Raw genomic sequence first — 19,453 nt, forward strand, 5'->3', positions numbered from 1 at the left:
GAGACCTGGTAAGAACTTATTCCTGACTCTAGTCTGAGTTCTGCTTCAGGCTCGCTCTCAAAAGCTGAACTCAGATGCAGAGACCTTAAGTGAGCTGAAGAATGCTCTCAGCAATTCAGTCACTCAGAGCTGCAGAATGTGGCCTCCTCTGAGGCCTTTGTGGATAGAACTACTTAAGGTCATATAACTATTTAAGGTCATACAGGCTAAGACATGGTCCTTGAACCAATCATGAGTTTCTTTCATATGACACCGAGACAGAGGTGGACATTGACAGCTAGGGCACAGCTCCCCAGAGAAGCTGGCAATATCTAATCTTAGACTTCCTGCTTCTGAGAATCCTTCCCTATCCTGTGAGGCCACCAGAGCAGAGATAACATACACCTTTCTGTACTGTTGAGAACTAACTCACATTTCATGTCAAGACTTCCCCGGGAACAAGCCATCAAGAGGCAATAAACAGTAGTCCCCAGAAAACAACACCGAAGGCTCGCCTGAACTCCACATGAGGAGTCCTGCTGCCATCCAAAAACAGTGCACTGCGCTAAACCTCTTTCATGGACATGGAACTTCAACAAAGTCATACCTCATCCTTCTTCTCCTGAATACGTCGTCTCTCAGCCTCGATTGTCAGCTTCTCCTGGATTTCTTGAGCAATTTCACAATCATGTTGTTCACTATAAAACAAAGGCAAAGGTGATATAAACAAAGAACAGAAGGGAACATTTTTCTTAATCAGAACAGTTTACTAAACACTCACTATAAGCTGTTAATGTATTTTAACTCAATCTGCATGGCACTGACCAAAAAGGATCCAACAAGGATCGATGCTCAACTGAACAGAGGAGAAAATTGGAAAACAAAGTGACTGTGTGAGAAACCTGGCATCTCCTTCAGACATTGTAATCAACACAACATCACATCACCCAACTGGGGCCACTCTACAGTTAGACACAGGCTCTTCCAGAATTCTACAAAAGCTGCATAGCCCAGGAGATCACTACCCACCAATATCAAAACACAGAGCACATAGAAAAAGAATACGAGCAAGTGCATGAAAACATCAATAATTTTGTGACTATAAGTTATAGTATGGCTTTTAAAGTGCTATATAAACAAAAGATAATCTTTATTACTTTTAAATTTAGTAACTAAAAAATGTGTTAAAAATTTCAAAGGACAAAAAGAGCTTGCATTCCTGAACTGTGGTTCCAAGTTGAGGCTTCTTTGGAAAATGCCAGTTTTCTCAATGCTTTGGACATTAGAAACATTGTTGCCACCATAGTTCTTTTGGTTTTAATTTTTAGCTTATTTGTCAATTTTGGTATTAATGAATAAAAGAGAAAATTAGGCAACACCTACAATGGGCTCAGAATGATGCTCAACATGGAGAAAACAAACAGAAAGTCGTTTCTACGCTTTGATGGAAGGAATCAGTGCAATCATTTTGGTAAGAAAAAAATCTTTAAATAGCACCTTTAAGATGTATTTATTTATTTTATGTGTATGTGTTGAACATCTACATGTATGTACAGGCACCACATATATGTCTTGTATACAAGGAGGCCAGAAGATGGCATCAGGCCTCCAGAGCTGGAATTACAGATGGTTGTGCTGGGTGGTAATGGTAACCAAACCTGGCCCTCTTCAAGGGCAGCAGTGCTCTGCACCATTGAGCCGTCTCTCCTAGCATCTTTAAATTAGGGAAGTCTGCTGTTCTCAGGAAAAACTATAAAGTTTCAGGTTTTAAAACAAAAAAGAGAAGAGGTTTAAACTCTAGAATGTGGTTAAGTCTGGGAGTTACCACTGTTATAAAGTAATCATTTAGGAAAGATTAACAAAAGTGTGCTTAGCAATTACTACTTTGAAACAAGCTGGGAAATAAAAATTTGCAGTTCACCTGCTAAATAAATATATTGCCCCTCATTTTCCCTCCAACAACTGAACTTGAAATATTTTTCGAGTCTCAGACATGTTTGTATACTCCATGTTTGTATCCACAGAATCAGCAGATCACAGTACAAAGTACTATCAGGACAGCCCTAACTTCTCTAGAGTAACTGAAACCCAAATGTTCTATTTCAACAAACCCTAGGATATAAAAATCATTTATTTGTATCAAAAGGAAGATGTACCTAAAAATACATGTGTTATCTATACAAATAGTGTCTACTGTGTGTTTACACTATGTGCACTAGTACACTATACACTACACACATTACATGGTAGTACAAAAACAAACCAGAGTGCACAGGAGCTCACATCAGAGTCTGTGCTAAGACATGGTAGGAAGCACACGATCCCTACATAAAACGTCTATAGACCGGGTTTTGGTCAGTTGTGAGCTATGACTTCCCATGCCACTGAGTAAGTTATAAATCACGGCTCAGGCTTAATGACTCTATGTTATAGGTAAAATAAGTTAGGATCTTACCCACTAAAACAAAGAGATAAACCATGACAAGGAAATAATGAACAGAAAGAAGGCAGAAGCACAATGTGGAAAGCAGAGCAAAATGGCAAAGGTCACGAACGTCACAGACGGTGTCAGAGTGAAGCTGAGGCTGCGCTTCAGGACTTTCCGAGTGTGGTGAGCTCCAAGTCCTCAGCTGAATGCAGAGCCGTGAAGGAGGAGGAGCGCCTGAGCACGCAGCAGTCAACACTGGTCAGCCTGGCTCAACAGTAGCTCACGGTCCTGATCTCAGTGACAAGGACCATTAACTAAAATCCCTGCTGTGCCAGCAGGCCAGACTGCCAGAGAGTGAAGACTGAATGCTACCCTTTCTAGCTTCCCAGGAGCCCCCGGTTTGGGGGTCCTACAACAAAATGGTGTATTTCTCACACTTAGCACTTCTAACCCATCGCTCTGCAAGCCAGTGCTTTCTAGAACATTGTGCTTCTTGAAGAGCAAAGAAATCAAAGAAAGACGAAGCAGCAAACATAGCTAAGAAAAACTAAAGAAACTCATTACAGCACATAAAGAATTGGTGTCTGTTATTTCAAGGCTTTCCCCAAACAAACTTACAGTCAGAAGACAAGAGATTATTTTCTTCATGACATGGGTACAAAGACTAAATTGAAAGAGACAAACCAATCAGTTCAAAGTCACAGAGCTAAAAGCGACCCTATCATGATTAACATTTCCCAATATTTATTTCAAAAAACAAAGACATCTTCAAGGACCATTACTGGATAGCCACCGTACAGTTTGAAATCCCAGACAGAAAAGAAATGGAGATGGGAGGGCCCTCCCCGCCCGAGCTGCAGGTCCCACAGGCAGGCCTCGTGTCTACACCATTCCCCAGATCTCACAGGGCTTTGTAGCGCTTCTGGAGCTGAGCTTGGGCTTTGAGGTCTTCCTCTTGGAGCTGCTTGGCCACCTGCAGATCATGCTGGACCAGACGGTTCCGCTGAACGTTGGATGCTAAATGATGCTCAACTGCACAGAACCATGAAAAAGGGAGTTACAATATGCTGACTAGCTAATACAAACCTCGCAATCTAAGAGAAGCCTCATGATTTAAACGATCTATATTTCTACCACTCCATTTTATATTTTTAACAATAGATAAAAGCACAACAGCAATTATTCCACTGAATATAAAGATTACAAAAAAGGAGTAAGTCATTTGTTTGGTCACATAACATAAAAGTAGCAGTGTCATGATGTCTCTACAGACATCATAAGCTGGCCACTGTTCTTCCCACTAATTTCTGTTGCCACTCCAAGTACTCACGAATGGCTCTTTAACTGTGTTTCACTTTCCACTAAAACACAACTAAGTACTAAGAAACTCCACCATATGGGGCTGGGATTGTACCAGTTTCACTTGGCAGAGTGCATGTCTAGCATGCAGGAAGCCTGGGTTCCATCCTTGGTAACAGAGTCAGCTGAGACTGGTGTTACACGTCTGTAATCCCAGCACTTGGAACACAGAGGCAGGAGGATCAGACTTTCAAAATCATCCTAGACTATACAGGGGGTTTCAGATCATCCTGGGCTACATGAGACCCCATCTTAAACAACAAACAAATCCACAATGTTACTCAATGCAGACACTACTATTGCCTGTGAAAAATGCCCCTGTCTCTATTTCCTAGGAAAGCCTCTTGATATACTACAGATATACTTACAATCACTGTCGTCACCCCCAAGGAAGGGAAGAGGAAAGTCTGTCCTTTGCCCTAGACAGTGAGTATTCTTCTTACCCCTGACTCTCACTTCAAGACATCTAGAATTCATTATGTACCCTTGTCATTTGCCTAGACGTATCCTTCAGGGCACACATAAGGTATACTTTCTCCTTACCTCACAGGAAGAAACCAGGCAAGCCGCCACTAAAGAGCAGGCTCGGGAATTAGAGCTGCTACTTACTCTCTTGCTCCTGCAGGCTGTGAGCCAGGGTGTGGTCCTCCAGGACAGCAAAGTCTCGACACACTGCAGAGGAGAAGAGCAGATGGAGAACTAATTAGTGTTACTTCACTTTAACATAAAGATAAAAGAATTTGGTGTACTTTAGAACAATTTCAATTTTTTTAGTTTATTAGTTTAAATAATTTACAGTGCATAAAATGTCTGGTTGAAGTATGAATTCATCATTCACAACAATCCCTAATGCTGGGTCTGGAGAAATGGTTTAATGGTAAAGAACAATCACTGCTCTCGCAAGGGATCTTGGTTTGGAGGGCAGCAACCCACATGGAAGCTTACGCTGTGGGTCACATTCTTCTGGACTCCACACGCACCAGGCACCCATGTGTTACACTTCCATAAATGCAGATAAACACTCAGACAGATAAACAAAAGTAAATAAGTCATAAAATGAAAACCCATAGTACCTGTCGAGTGTCAGGCAAGTATGCCACAAAACAATGGCTAACTCTCCTCTGTTGCCTGAGGTAAAAATATTAAGCAACAGCTTTAGAATCCACAAATTTGCAAATTCCCATCTACCTCTCCACCTGCCTGGGAGACACTGATCCTTCCTGGCAGACGTGATCCATTGTGTGTGTGTGTGTAGGGGGGGTGTGTGTGTGTGTGTGTGTTATGTGGGGGGAGGGTGATGTGTGTGGTGTGTGTGTGTGTGTGTGTGTGTGTGTGTGTGTGTGTGTGTGTGTGGTGTGGTATATGTGTGTGGTATGTATGTGTATGCATGCCCGTGATTATAAGTTTGTTAAGACAAGCAGCAAAAAGACTTAGGATGCATGTGGCACTTTGAAGCACAGTGTAACATGTAGTAAGATACTGATAGGAATTTGCAAAATTTGGAATCAATTTCTTGAATCACTGCTTTGAAAAATCCAGCCTATGACCTCAGAAGTTGCTGGTTGTCAAATACTTTTAAAGTTAGAAAATATTAACAAATTAAGTAAAATTAAAAAACATGAAAAATTAAATAAAACAAATCAAAATCAATAAGTCAAAAAGAGAACAAAAAACTATTAAATCTAGTAATAAGACATTTTAGGGGGTTAATAATCCTGCCATATGGACAGCAAACAAACAAACAAAAAAAAACCCTACTTTTGTTAAAAGTTGTGCAACAGGACAGACCTTCCAAACATGACAGTAAGAATCACTGTGTCAAGGGGTTGGGGATTTAGCTCAGCGGAAGAGCGCAAGGCCCTGGGTTCGGTCCCCAGCTCCGAAAAAAAAAGAAAAAGAAAAAGAAAAAAAAAGAAAAGAAGAATCACTGTGTCAGTTCCAACACCAGCACACCTAGCGTCAGAGAGCTTTACTCCCAAGGGGTACCAAGAACAAGAGCGTTACATGACACTTCACGTCAGTATTTCTAAATGCAGTCGCTATTCACAGAAAAGGTGAAGAGCTCATCACCTCATCCAATGCAATTACAGTGACAATCCCAGGTTCAATAGTTGTCAAATCCAGCCTCTTCCTGTCCAATCCAAGTAATGATTTATAGTTCCATTAAGGACTTTGGTAGCATGAGGGCTTCTTCCTCTCACACCAGAACATCAAGGAACTAAGCAAAATGGTCTTCAGAAAAACACAACCCGTGACCTACAGTGGGTACACTGTACAGTGTGGTCTTAGTCTGAAGATCCACATTCCCTGCAGCATACAACTGAACCGCCATGGCACGGTGAAGCCTCCTGGTTTATGTACCACACAGATGTCCATTGGAGCAGGTAATCTTAGGAAGTAGCATCTGTGGTACATAAGTAGAGCCTAATGGTGATGTTGAGAAGCCTTACAGAATACTCTGATGACAACAGAAATACCTGACTTGTCAATGTGAGTTGGATTTTTAGAGTGTTCCAGAAAGAATAAGCATTTAAAAAAAATAACCCTAATAATATAGCATAGGATTACAATGTAACTAAAATTCCTTTCCTCTTGAGACATTCTATTTTCCAATTATTTTCCATAAAGGGGATATTTATAATCCTTTCAAAACATTTTGTAATAAAAAGATGTGTTTTACAATAGCTTAAATATCCAAACAGCAGGGCAACAAACACTCACTAGGAAAAGGACAGGTTTTAGTAGAAGGCTTTATTGGCTCAATTTATATCACTCCCTTAGAGCTTTTGGGTTTTATGGCAAAGAACACAAATAAAATCTAGGTAAATCTGTGTGACTTTCCTGAAGCAGCAAATGTAAAATACTAACAGTTGTCCCACTCTTAGCAGAAAGATAAATAAATAAAGCCAGTTATTCACTTGGAACAACTGTTTATTAGCATATAATATGCAAGTATATTCATGTTAGAACTTAAATAAAAGCACAATTTATAGAATAGAAAGACAATATGCATGAGTTTAAATATATGCATGGACATACCCCCCATACACACAGACCCACACTCACACAAAACACAAATCTAAGCATAGAGGAAACATTTTAAAAAGCAGAACAATCTAATCTCGAAATTTTAACTTTCATGCAATTTATCAAAGTAAATTTCTGTGCCACCAGTACTTCCTACCCCGAACTCAAAGCTAAGTGCAAACCAGTAACTTAAACCACTTACTTGGCAAACAGGACTAGAGCTAACCACAGACAGAGCAGATTATAGGCCAGCAGTTCTGAAAATGCTGAGATGATACAAGTTGTCAAATCAGACGTACTACTTTAATATCGCAAGCCATTTACTTCATTATCAAGACCACAGAGTAACTAAGTGAGTATTCAAAGACAAAATGCTGAGTCAAGAATTTTCCCTCTGACAGGGAAAATGACCAGGCTCAGAGCAGCAGGGGATAGAAGAATTGTTACTCATAGTGGTAACACTCTTGAAAAGAGTTACTTTCCATAAGTAATTCATGTTGCCCTTCTAAGTTTAGAAAATACAACTCCATAAACTTCCTTTGTTACAGAAATGAACTTTATGAATTGGAATTACTGTGAAACACAAAATCTTTTGGCAGTAGTAAGAATGGAAAAACTACCCTAAGCAAGCCACTTTTCAGATTCTGTCCATTCTCAGAAAATAAAGAAGCACATACTCCTAGATAGACAGAGGCCCAAGCAACAGCAGCATCTGCTTCCTCAAGGAACACCGACAGTTGAGACCAGTTCAATCTGAAGACCACCAAACTGATGGCTGAGCTCTGCCTTCTTATACTCCATGCAAACGAAGTTTGTTCTCCACCACCCAACATTCGGTAGACAAATTAGCTAAGACGTCATTTGAAGACCAAAAGCTGGATGCTCTATTGAAGTATTATTTATCTAATACTTAGGATACAATATTTTCTCACACTACACTAGTATCTATTGCAGCCTGAGTTAATTATAATCGATTTTTTTTTTAAATTGAGGTCTCAATTTACCATGAACCATGTTTCCACTGCAAACTGTTACATGGGACTAGTGGGTACTATTTTGTAGGATACAGCATAATTTCATTATCAAAAAATTTTACAGGGTAACAGTGTTCTAGATAATAATTAGATCTCTACAGTTGGTACAGTGTTCATTTAGATAAATGCATCACTCAGGAACCTGAATTAGGCTCTAGTACATTAAATGCTTAAAGCCAATAGCACATGTGCACACGTGTACACAAGTGTGCAGGTATGTGTATGTATAAGCACACCTGTTTTAACCAAGTGTCTCGAGAACATGATTGCTTTTGTCTTAGTCACCAATTTACCTTCAGATGCTTGTATCCTAAGACTTCCCCTGCTTCTTGTCCCATAGCTCTACAGCTGATGGCAGTTTTGGTAACTTCAGAAGGGTTCAAAGGAAAAGAAGTCAGTCCACATTTATGAGGCAAACTGTGGAGATACAACCACACAGCTAAAGTAAACAGAACTCAGCTAGGAAAGGGAGCAGGCACTCCTCAGAGTTAATGGGGTTCACTCATCAAGAGTCTCATCATAGCCAAGGATCCTGCAATCGGATTAGCGAATGCATATATCCATGGATGTCAACAGGCCTTGAAAATCACACTGATCACAATTGAGAAAGCTTTCTCCTAAATGTCTGCCTTGCTTTCCTTCTGGATAATGACATTGTATATGGTTGATCTTTACAACAATCCAGGAACATTTGAACTTCAAATAACTAAGTTAGTCTATCATAAAAATTAATAAAACAGAAGTACCTCCGTTTTAAAATGTTGCATTTATTTTCAAATAAACACAGAATTTCCCATTTATCTTTATAAAAAAGTGAAGCTTTCATACATTTCTGTAGTAAATGAATGTATACTATATGACACTGTTTCTGTGAAACACTCAATGAACAAACAGCGCACAAGGAGGCAGAAAGGAGTTCCGTGACTGGCTGGAAAAGTCTCTAATTGAACATTCCGATAACACGTAAGTGTGAACGTGTTTGCTCATCTGTGAGAGAAGAAACCATCAATGCTGTGCAAGCCATTATTCTAAAACAAGAGACTACAGTTAGCCACAGGGCACTCTCAAACAGAATAAACAGTAACACACAAAAGTTCTTCAAAGCATTTTTCCTCTAAAATTATCCAGATAATAAGAATTGATTTATCCTACTTTTTGTTCATTTACCAAAAAGAAATTCCATCCAACTGTTTCGCTCTGAGCAGCACTCAATTCCCCTGGCACTTTAATGGCCTCATTGGGTTTGGCTTCAAGTTCTCCTTTGCCTAGAAAGAAAAGCCACTCCTCTCCTTACACCTCTGTGAAATAAACCCAATGTGGCTCATTAACACATCCTACCCAACTTAAGGGGGAGGGGAGGAGGTTGTCCCTATCAGGTAAGTACAGCTCCTGCAAGATTCCCTTATCCAGGCTGACCTATACTTTCACTTCTCTTCTAGAAGGACATACTTGGTTGTCGTGTTTTCCCCTATTGTTAGGGGAAATAAATAACCAATACTAAAAACTTCCAACTCTATTGCAGTTTGTAAGAAAAGTAGACAAGGGAAATATCTCTAAAAGATTTTTCCCCAAATTGTAAAAGTCAGATTTTCATTCTGATAACTGTCAAAATCTATACAAGTTTCCAGCAACCTCAAAATATGTAAAACAAAAATCCCTTATGAAACAAATGAGCAAGACTTGAAATTCCCATGAATTTGGTCTGAAATGTCCTATCTCAGAAAGTAGTCATGGTCACTTCACTGACGGGAAATGTATGATGTATGTAGATGATACCCTGAGATCACAGGCGCCTTCCTAGGATCCACTCAGTCTCCTGACTTAAGTGTCCACACAGATCAGACCTTCTTCCCTAGCATCACACAAGAAGACTAAAATTAGATAATCATGCTCTAGAAATAAAGGCGACTTTGAGACCCTGCAGTAATTACAAAGAAGAAACCAGTCTGCGGTTCCAGTATAAATATAAGACTGTAACACAAAAAAATGAGGGACATACAAAACTCTTTGGAGGATTATGTAACCTGACGGAAGTAATCTTTCTGGTTTTATTCTTGTTTTGTGTGGTGGTCTGAAGAGTTTGGACTCATGATTTAAATGTGTGCCCGTGGGGGTGGGACTGTTAGGGGATATAGCCTTGTTGGAAGAAGCACATCACTGTAGGGAGGGCTTCCAGGGCTCCTATGCTCAAGCTCTACCCACTGTGCAATTCCAGTCTCCTCCTGGCTGCCCTCAAATCAAATATAGACCTCTCCAGCACCACCCCGCCCACATGCTGCCATGCTCCTGTGAAGATAACAGACTCGACCTATAAAACTGGAAGCCAGCCCTGATTAAACGTTTTCCTTTTAAGAATTGTTGTGGTCATGGTGTCTCTTCACAGCAATGAAAACCTAAAATGAGACATTTTGTTTTCTTTGAGAAAAAAACTTTATTCATCTAATTGATATTCAAATACCATGAATAATTAAAATTTTATTTTTATGTGTATGGTATATTGCCTGAATGTATATTTGTATATACTACATGTGTGCTGTACATACACTGGTCAATGAGGGCTTTAGATCTCTTGGGACTGAAGTTACAGAGAGTTACTGAAGTTACAGTATATCTTGCAGGTATAAAGAGTACCTAGAGCTCCTAACTTCTATCCCTCAGCCCCGCATGTGGATTGGTTTGATAGCTCTCTATTCTCAACAAAGCTGGAAACTCAGCTATTACTAGGAAAGCCAGAAGCAAAACTTCACCAAGATCCAGCAAGATTCCAGCAAGGATGCTAAGCTCCAAGATAAACAGCACAGCGTGGCAACATGAGTACGCTGTGAACTGAAGCTCACACAGAACTATGTCCACGGAGAGTAAAACCTCACCTTTGGAGCTACATGGACGAGATTCACACACTGTGTACTCATCAGCCAAAGCCCTTAGGCAAATCTGTTAACCTGCCCGCTTCTCAATGGGGAATCTCAACCTCGTGCTTCCTATCAGGGGCATGTAGTTTAGTGAGTGCAAAGTTCTAAGGACCAGGAATAAAAACTTCTGGTACATTATGGAACAGTAAGACTCCATATACAATGGAAATAAGATGAGTATTTCCACAGGCTAAAAAGATTTTGATAAATATTTAGACACATGTTTACTTTGGTTTAAACATTATGTCATGAATCCATATATAAAATACCAGGGTCTAAATATATACAATCAAGTAATTCTGGCGATGGCTCATTTACTGGAAAAGTGCACAGTAGAAATGCTTACAGCAAGGGAGTAGTCTCCTCTACTCAATCTTAAAATAAGAATAAAAATGATAGTTGTATTACATACTGCTACTGAGGAATGGTAAATGCACATATACATAATGCAGGAATCGTAGAACTTTCCTGCAAAATCAGTTCCCTGCCTTTTAAGGAAATTAAGGGAAACCCACAGAGAACAAGCAAAAAGCTAACTAAAGGATAGTCTTTGTAAACTTAGCACCGAACGCATGAAGCCTCAATTATCTCTACTACATTTCATAGTGTACACTTTAGGCTTACTTAATAATTATGAATTTAAAGTAAATAAATACATTCAGAGCCTCAAGACAGTCTTGGAAACAGGTATGTTTAGTGTCGCAGCTAATGAACTTGTACATCTACAAAGGCAGAAAGCACTTCTAACAAGGATGCCTCCCCTCAGCCATCATGTCCCTGCTCTTTCAGCAATGCCCCCTTTCTGTTAATAACTTTTAATATCAACTCGATGGAATGTTAACAGAGAACAATAAGGGGGCAGCTTCTTTCCTATCCCAGGATGGGTAAAAAGACAACCTTCAAGTGGAACGCCTGACAGACACTCAGTGTGAGGAGAAAGACCATTATAGCCCACCAGGAAAGCACAGGACAGACGGCATGAGCCTGCCCAGCCTCAGGAGCTGGAGCCCAGGAGCATAGACAGGAAAACCCAGAGCCTTGGAGAAAACAGCAACCCAGAGGCCTTTGGTGTTACTAACCAAAAGTATTCTCTGTGGTATAGGAAGGTATTCTACACAATACCATCCTGCAACCCAGCCACAAAACCTTCAACCTATATATATAACCTGTCCTGCCTGCAAAAATATACTAGGGCAATGTTGGCCCCAGCTTTGTGGGAGGATCCAACCAATGCCTGATTTGACTTAAGTCCCACTCCATGAGATGGAACCCATACTGCTAGGTTAACCAAGAACCAGAGCCTAGATAGCCCAAAAACCAAAGGTAAAACACTACAGGTCTAAAAATCAAAAACAAACAAATAAAAACTATCAATAAAATGACTCCTGTTAATATTCTGCTACATTCATAGATCAGTCCCTTATTCCTTAATCATCAGATTCCTCTGGCAGCAGATATGAAAAGATAGAGACCCACCTCCTGACATTATGCAAAGAGAGACAGAGACATAACTCTAATTGGGATGACTCCGTCAAATCCCTCTCGTCAGAGCTCACAGAACACTCAAAGCAAAGAACGCGTAAGACTGTAGGAGCCAGAGGGGAATGGAGGACACCAGAACAGGGCCTTCCAAATCACTGAGCTAACGCACCAAAGCACAGCGCCTTTCCTGTGGGTATGTACCAGGATGTCTGCAGAGATATTATACCTTTTACCTTAGTATTTTTACCAGACTCCAGAGTCTGAGCTGAGTGGCTGTTTGATTCCTGTGCCTGCCCATGGGACCCTTTTCCTCTTGTTGGGTTATCATGGCCCACTTCAATACAATGGTTTTTCCTTTATCTTAATACATTTTATTTTCTTAGGCTTTGTTGTTACCTTTTAGAAGGCTGTTCCTTTCTAATAAGAGACAGAAAGGAAGTGGATCTAAAAAGGAAGAAACATGGGGAGGAATTGGGGGGAGTAGAGTGAAGGGAAACTAAGATCAGGATATAATGTTAGAAAAAATAATCTATTTTCAATAAAAGGAGAAAAATAAGCTGTATATACAGTATAATCGAGCTTAAAATAATGAAGCCATACAACAGACATCGGAAAACAGAAGAAGCAGACCTCAAATTAGAATCCAGTCATCACTGGCTAAACAAGGAACGTTTTGTAGGCAGAACCAGAATGTGACCTATAAACAACGAAGATACTGGGTTTTTTAAAAAGCTGCTGGCCCAGATGTTGGGACAAATGAGCACTACCAGAACTACCAGAACAATACTTAAGTCCTTTCTCCATCTTTCTCTACTTCCAGTTTCCCGAAGTCCTCAAGATGGGAGAATGTGAGTCTTAAAGCAAACAATGAGTTCCTGGACAGTCAGAAAACAAACTAGCTGTGCTGTGTACAAAGACAGAAGACCAAAGCACAGACTTAACTTACGTCAGTCACACGTTTACTATAGTTAACCAAAGGGACTTTTTTACTAGAATAAACTGAGTAAACTGAAGGAAAGTAACCCCATTTGAAGACTCACTACAAAAGACAAAGCAAAACTGTACAGTGGTGGCCTCCCTGGTTATCTGTCAGTAAGGAGCTTCCTTGGGATTGCCTTCAAGGTTTGGTAGGAAACCGGTCTAATACCCCAGGCAGAGTCACTGAAGTAGTACTTCATCTATGCAAATGCACACAGACTTTTGAAGACAGCCAATTATTAGAGCAATAAGCAGAAAGAAAGAAAGAGAGAGAGACAGACAGACAGACAGACAGACAGAGACAAAGAAAGAAATAGAGGGGGAGGGAGGGAGGCAGGAAGGAAGGGAGGCGGGGAGGGAGGGAGGCAAGGAGGGTAGGCGAAAAATAGAGCGACCCAATTTATTTTAAAAGTTAGGTCTCCTGAGACCAAGTCTGAAGTTCAGTGGTGGAATGGTTTCTGGCATATGTAAAGTTCTGGGTTTGATATGAAAGTAAAGTTATAACAGTAATACTAACAGTTATCGTAGGTAAATTTCACTGAACTAAGTTTAAAAGTTTTGTTTGTTGTTTATAAAGTACCAGGCCACATCATTACACTGTTGTAGCCACTGCCTCTGCCATGACTGTTCCTACAACACATTATTTGCTGAAATTCTAGTTTCACGGCCATTATAAATCACATTCTTTTTGAGCTGTTAAAACCTGAAAAAGTCAAGAAAGCATTCATATGGTCACTGCAAAAACTTTAAGAACTCCAGAATCCTTGGACTAAGGCTGTCACAATAGACTCCATCTGTATTTCCCAAATGCTCAATACAAACACAGTCTTGTATACAAAGAGAACTTCCTAGAACATCTATAAGACATCTAGCTGACATCAAAAACATAGGTTATATACAGGTATTTAATAAAGCTGCGCACAGTGTTGTGATAGTAAACTAAACTTTAGAACTGACATTACTTGGCAATTTTATGCCTCAAAGACATTCATTCAGGGGCTGGAGAGATGGCTCAGCGGTTAAGAGCACTGACTGCTCTTCCAGAGGTCCTGAGTTCAAATCCCAGCAACCACATGGTGGCTCACAACCATCTGTAATGGGATCTGGTGCCCTCTTCTGGTGTGTCTGAAGACAGCTTCAGAGTACTTACATATAATAAATGAATAAATCTTAAAAAAAAAAAAAGACATTAATTCAGAATGCCTGGAGAATTGTCCAAGTTCAGTTAGAAGTCTAATTATAAAAATAAGCAAACTTCATTAACAGACTCTACAACTATTCACAATCACACACTAAACAGAATATTTACTGTATACAAATCATAACTAAATGAACTCTACTGAAAAAAGAAGCGAAAGGGAAGGAAGAGGAATGTGCAAACAAGTGCTAGGGAAACTGTAAGGTTTTCATGACACTATCATTACCAACTCTCGTACACACCTGTGTGTGTGTGTGTGCGTGCTTTTAAATGAAATGGTGTGTTTTAAAAAATAGTATCTGAGCATTCCTTTACACTAGTTTCTTATTTCAAACACCTAAAGAATCTCTCAAGTCCTCTTGAATATAAAACTAATCATCCTTTCAAGGTTTATGGAAGATCTAATCGTCTATCTATGAAGCTAAGACAGTCTTCAAGTGTGTCACCGGCTAAAATTCTTCATCCCACGGCACTGACAGTGGCTATCTCTCAAAGTGCTTTTAATCTCTGAAGCAAAATTCATACATCTGCAAAACGCTTATAGAAAGTAAGGAAAGATCAGAGTCTACTTCTCTAAAAAATTTAATTTTAGACAGTTTATATCCTTAAATATTAAACCTTTCATGAAGGCTGAGTACACAAGAAAAAACAAGTGGATTTTTTCCCCCAAGTGGAAAACCGCTGAGGCAGGAGTATGATTTTAATAATTCATACAATTTATTTCCTCAAACGTGGGAGCTCCAAAGAAGCATTTAGTTAAAAGATAAAGTCTATAAACTTCATAGGAAACACTATCCCCGAAATAACTTCCTGGAAAACCCCTCAATCTCGTTGCTCCTAGTTGTCATCCTAGAGTTTTAAACATGATAGACAGCAGGGTCAGACACACTTCACAAGTTGGACGTACACATGCACACCGAGATTCAGAAGAAACAGGTGGGAAGGGTGAGAAGACGATGGGAGAGGAGGGAAGACTAAACGGGTACCAAATGCACTCAGAAGCTCTCCTGCTCGCCATGACCACTCATTTCCCACCTCTGGTTCCCAGATTTCTGTAACTAAAAGGATTACATTGGCAGCACATGTTGTTTTCAGTGCTCTCTGCTCTGTCCTTTTAAAACTGGCAGTGAGCTTTACTGTTTTCTAAGCAGCAACTTTATTCTCTGTACTGGGTTTGTGGTTTTGTTGGTGTTGCTGTTTTCTATTTTACGAGCAGACCCATTTGGGGGGAAATGCACTTACTCATTCAAGAAACCATTACACTACAATAAAGTGACAGATTTTCACCTCCTACAACACGTAAGAATGTAAATATGATTATGTTTGCTTTGTTTCTGAGAAAGGGTCTTACTATGTAGCTCAAGACTGCCTCGAATTTATATCCCTCCTTGTTGAAATTACAGGCATGGTATAGGCATGCACATAGAAAGTTCTGCACAACTCTGCATTACATGTTAGATCACAAGCACGCAGCTAGCACAGAGCACTTTTATTATGGAACTATTGTCTCTCTCACCTTATATGGCGAGGAGCACATTATTTCTAAAGTTCTGCTTCTGGCAGCTACAGAAGAGGCTCACAGATTAAGAGAACTACTTACTCTTCCAGAAATCCTGGATTCAATTCCCAGAACCCAGATAAAAGCTCATAGCCATCAGTAATGCCAGTTCCAGGGGTTCCAATACCCTCTTCTGTGTTCTACAGGCTCCGAGCACCCAAATGGTGAAGACATACATGCAGACTAAAACACCCAAACACACACATATACACACACACTCACTCTCTCTCTCACACTCACATACACACACTCTCACACACACACACACTCACTCTCTCTCTCACATTCACACTCACACACACACTCACACTCTCACACTCACACACACACTCTCTCTCACACTCACACACACACAATGAATTCTCTCTCACACACATACACACACACACACATACACATATTGAGTGACACTGCTTTGTACTTAAAATGATGCTTTTATTTCAAAGTCAGAAGTAAAGCAATTTCTTTTGTATGTTTTACATGTTTATATTAGATAAGTTCAACTTGCAAGATATATATTTGTATATATGTATATATATGTGTGTGTATATATGTATGTGTATATGTAGAAGTGTGTTTATCATCTCAATGGTGACATTATTAGTGTATGATATACATAATAAAAAGGACCTATTTCTTTAAAAGTCTATAGTCAGAGAAGGAATCTGAAACAGTTATGTTATAAATAGGATATCTAAACCAGAAAGGGAAAATCTAAAGTATGTGTACTCGCCCAGTTGGTCATCCATTCACATATTTAAATATTTCATGAGTAACTGCTGGCTCCATAAAAGGCATGGATCCAGCTGAGGAGCAAAAATCGAGATAAATATTTGTAAGAAAGCCTGGCATGGACTCATGAAAACCAGCACAATCTGCTGTGGGACTTGGAAGAAAAGGAAAGGTAAACTTGCCCTGGGACCAAACAAATGCACCCCAGCAGTTTCCCCGGGGCAGTTTTCCTAGGGCGGTTTCCCCAGGGCAGTTTCCCCGGGGGCAGGTGTGGTGGGTCTCTGAAACCACTCAATTAACTCACCATGCCTCGAAGCATTTCATCTTCCTCTTCAAGTTCTGAAGTTGCATCAATAATTTAATTTTCCCCGCTGTGCAACCTGGGAGCCTGAGACCCTTAACCAACCAGTGCTTTCTAGGTGTGACTCTCTGTATAGCTACTTCTAAAACTGTATTAAATTTTATTGCTCATTTTCAAAAACTACTGAGTCACAAACAGGGCCTATACTCTGAAGGTAGGTCCCTCCGGGTGCAGTGATTTTAGATGGTAAGCATGCCGCTGACACACAGGCACCCAAGGGACTGTGGGGTGCGAATTATCATGGACAAGGCAAACGATGAGACTTGCCGGTCATCTGAACAATAGGAACACAAAACTAAACAAGATTTGGAGAACTGTTGAATGGAAAAGAGAGAGAAAAAGAGAGAGACAGACAGACAGAGACTGACTGCTTTAAAGGGTTTTCCCAATGAAGCTCTGACCTCCATATAAACCAAAGAGGTAAGCATTACGTGTCAATCTAGGGAAGAAGATATCCTGTACCCTGATATCTGTTTTTGATACATCAAAGATCAAATCGTCCCACCCTCTCTTAAAAACAGGGCAGTGAGACGGGACACACGCCCACATTCTTCTCAGTCTCTATTACAATCCACCCCAAGATGTCAACCTGCATAAACCTACCAAGGTTTAAATTCAGAAGGAAAGTGGAAAACAAAAAAAGGTGATTTTTTTTTTAAATGAGGTTGAAATATCTGAGCCAAGATACTAAGCAAAGTGCTACTAAGTCACTTGGACATAGCTGAGGGTGTTGGAGTCCCCTCGGTGTCAGGACAGGCTCTGCTCCTCCAGTGGCATCTCTGAGCTCTCTTTAATTAGGAGACAGATTGCTAGGTGGAAACTGGGCCATAATTAAGAACTATATGAAAGAGAGATACAGGTCATTAGACTTGAATACTTCCCAGATCAAATTCTCACCACTCTGGGGAAGCTCCTATAAATCCATCATGGCCTTTGACGATCGTAGAGCCAGGTGCTTTATTTAGGACAACGATCCCAACAGCTTTTGACCTCCTTCAAAGTGAGCAAATATCAAATCCTCATTTAACACAGCCACATAGAAGAGCCGCGCTAAATGTCCCTGTCACATCATCAGGGTCCCTAAAGAGGACTGCCAACTACAGCACCACAACATCCAGACTGAAAGCCAATGTGAACATATTAAAACTCGGAGCATTCGGGAATGGAAGAATCTTGGAGGCTTAGATGCAAAGTGTGGAACTCCTTGAGAAGGAAGATAGATACTAGCGCCAATTCGGCACGTCTCGGTAAGAAACATGAAGACCTCAGGGTTTCACAGCACACACAGACATGAAGTTCGTTCGAGGTCAGGATACCAGGTGGAGGGCTGAGGGAAGAAGGCAGAGCACCCTAGCGTTGAAGCTTGCACGTCAGGTTTTGTTTGCACTCCACTCTCAGCAACACCCACTGACAATGAAAGTTCGCCAAGGGAGCACTTTTTCTTCAGACATAAAACCAACACCTTGGCACCCAAAACCCATATCCAGAAGCAAGAGAGGAGCTCTAAAAAGGTCTCCCAAAGTGAAAAACCAATTTGTCTCCCCTGTGGCTCAGCTCTGTAGACTCCATTAACTAAAACTGTAACAACCAAAGTCAAGCTAGGAACAGAACACAACGGAAAAATACTCAGACCAAAAGCTCAGCCTGGGGGCATTGTTACTCTTTAGAAACAAGGGAGCAGATCCAAACCTGCTACAATTTGAACATAAAATCACTGATTCCTAGCCACTGTGCTCCTCTGAAACCCTAGGGCAGATGCAACCGAGTAGTCTCTAATTGTCTTGGGATTTCCAGATTGGCCTGAGCAAGACCATCTGAGTCACTTAAAGTTGGCAATGAAAGCTAAAGTCTCAAGAAAGAAAAACTCAATTTGCACTTACGCAACACACAGACATAGACACAGACACACACAAACACACACACACACACCCTTCCTTCCAATCCCAGCACACACACGCACACCCCTTCCTTCCAGACCCAGACAGTGTTGGCCACAGATCCCTAGGGAAACAAAAGAGATCCAGAACGAAGACGGGCGGCCCCCTCAGACCTTATGGTTTTAATAAGAGAGCACTCTCGACCATTCTAGGTTTTGTAATACTTAAATCTGGAACTCCCGTGTGCTTCCCGAGAAGGGAGAGACAAAGAGTGACATTAAGACGAGCCAGTAACCAAAACAATAAAAAATGCCAGGCCCGGGGGTGAGGAGTTGGGGTGACTAAGCTAGGCCTGGCCAGTACTAGTCAATCTTTTTCCTGGATTTCAATGTAGTGAGCCATTGAGGGGCTGGGGGGAGACAGGGTCACAAGCTTCCCACCCCCTCCAGTCTGGTCTTTATTAAAAAGGAAGTGTGGGAGATGCTTATAGGGGTTTGAGGTCCACCATTCAAAGCAATTTTAAACCTT

At 40.6% G+C, this 19,453-nt stretch overlaps 1 protein-coding gene across 1 annotated transcript in view; it reads right to left on the minus strand.

Annotated features, from left to right (window-relative positions):
• Ccdc50 (coiled-coil domain containing 50) overlaps window positions 1–19,453 on the minus strand; it is a 47,534-nt gene that overhangs the window by 27,329 nt on the left and 752 nt on the right. The window contains exons 2-4 of the mRNA XM_032900046.1: window positions 4,376–4,438; window positions 3,313–3,439; window positions 587–677 (exon numbers count right to left, since the gene is read on the minus strand). Of these exons, the coding sequence (XP_032755937.1) occupies window positions 587–677; window positions 3,313–3,439; window positions 4,376–4,438 (281 nt within the window). The remainder of the gene's footprint in view (window positions 1–586; window positions 678–3,312; window positions 3,440–4,375; window positions 4,439–19,453) is intronic.

Source organism: Rattus rattus, chromosome 4 (assembly GCF_011064425.1).
Source record: "Rattus rattus isolate New Zealand chromosome 4, Rrattus_CSIRO_v1, whole genome shotgun sequence".
In the NCBI taxonomy this organism is placed as follows: Eukaryota; Metazoa; Chordata; class Mammalia; order Rodentia; family Muridae; genus Rattus; species Rattus rattus.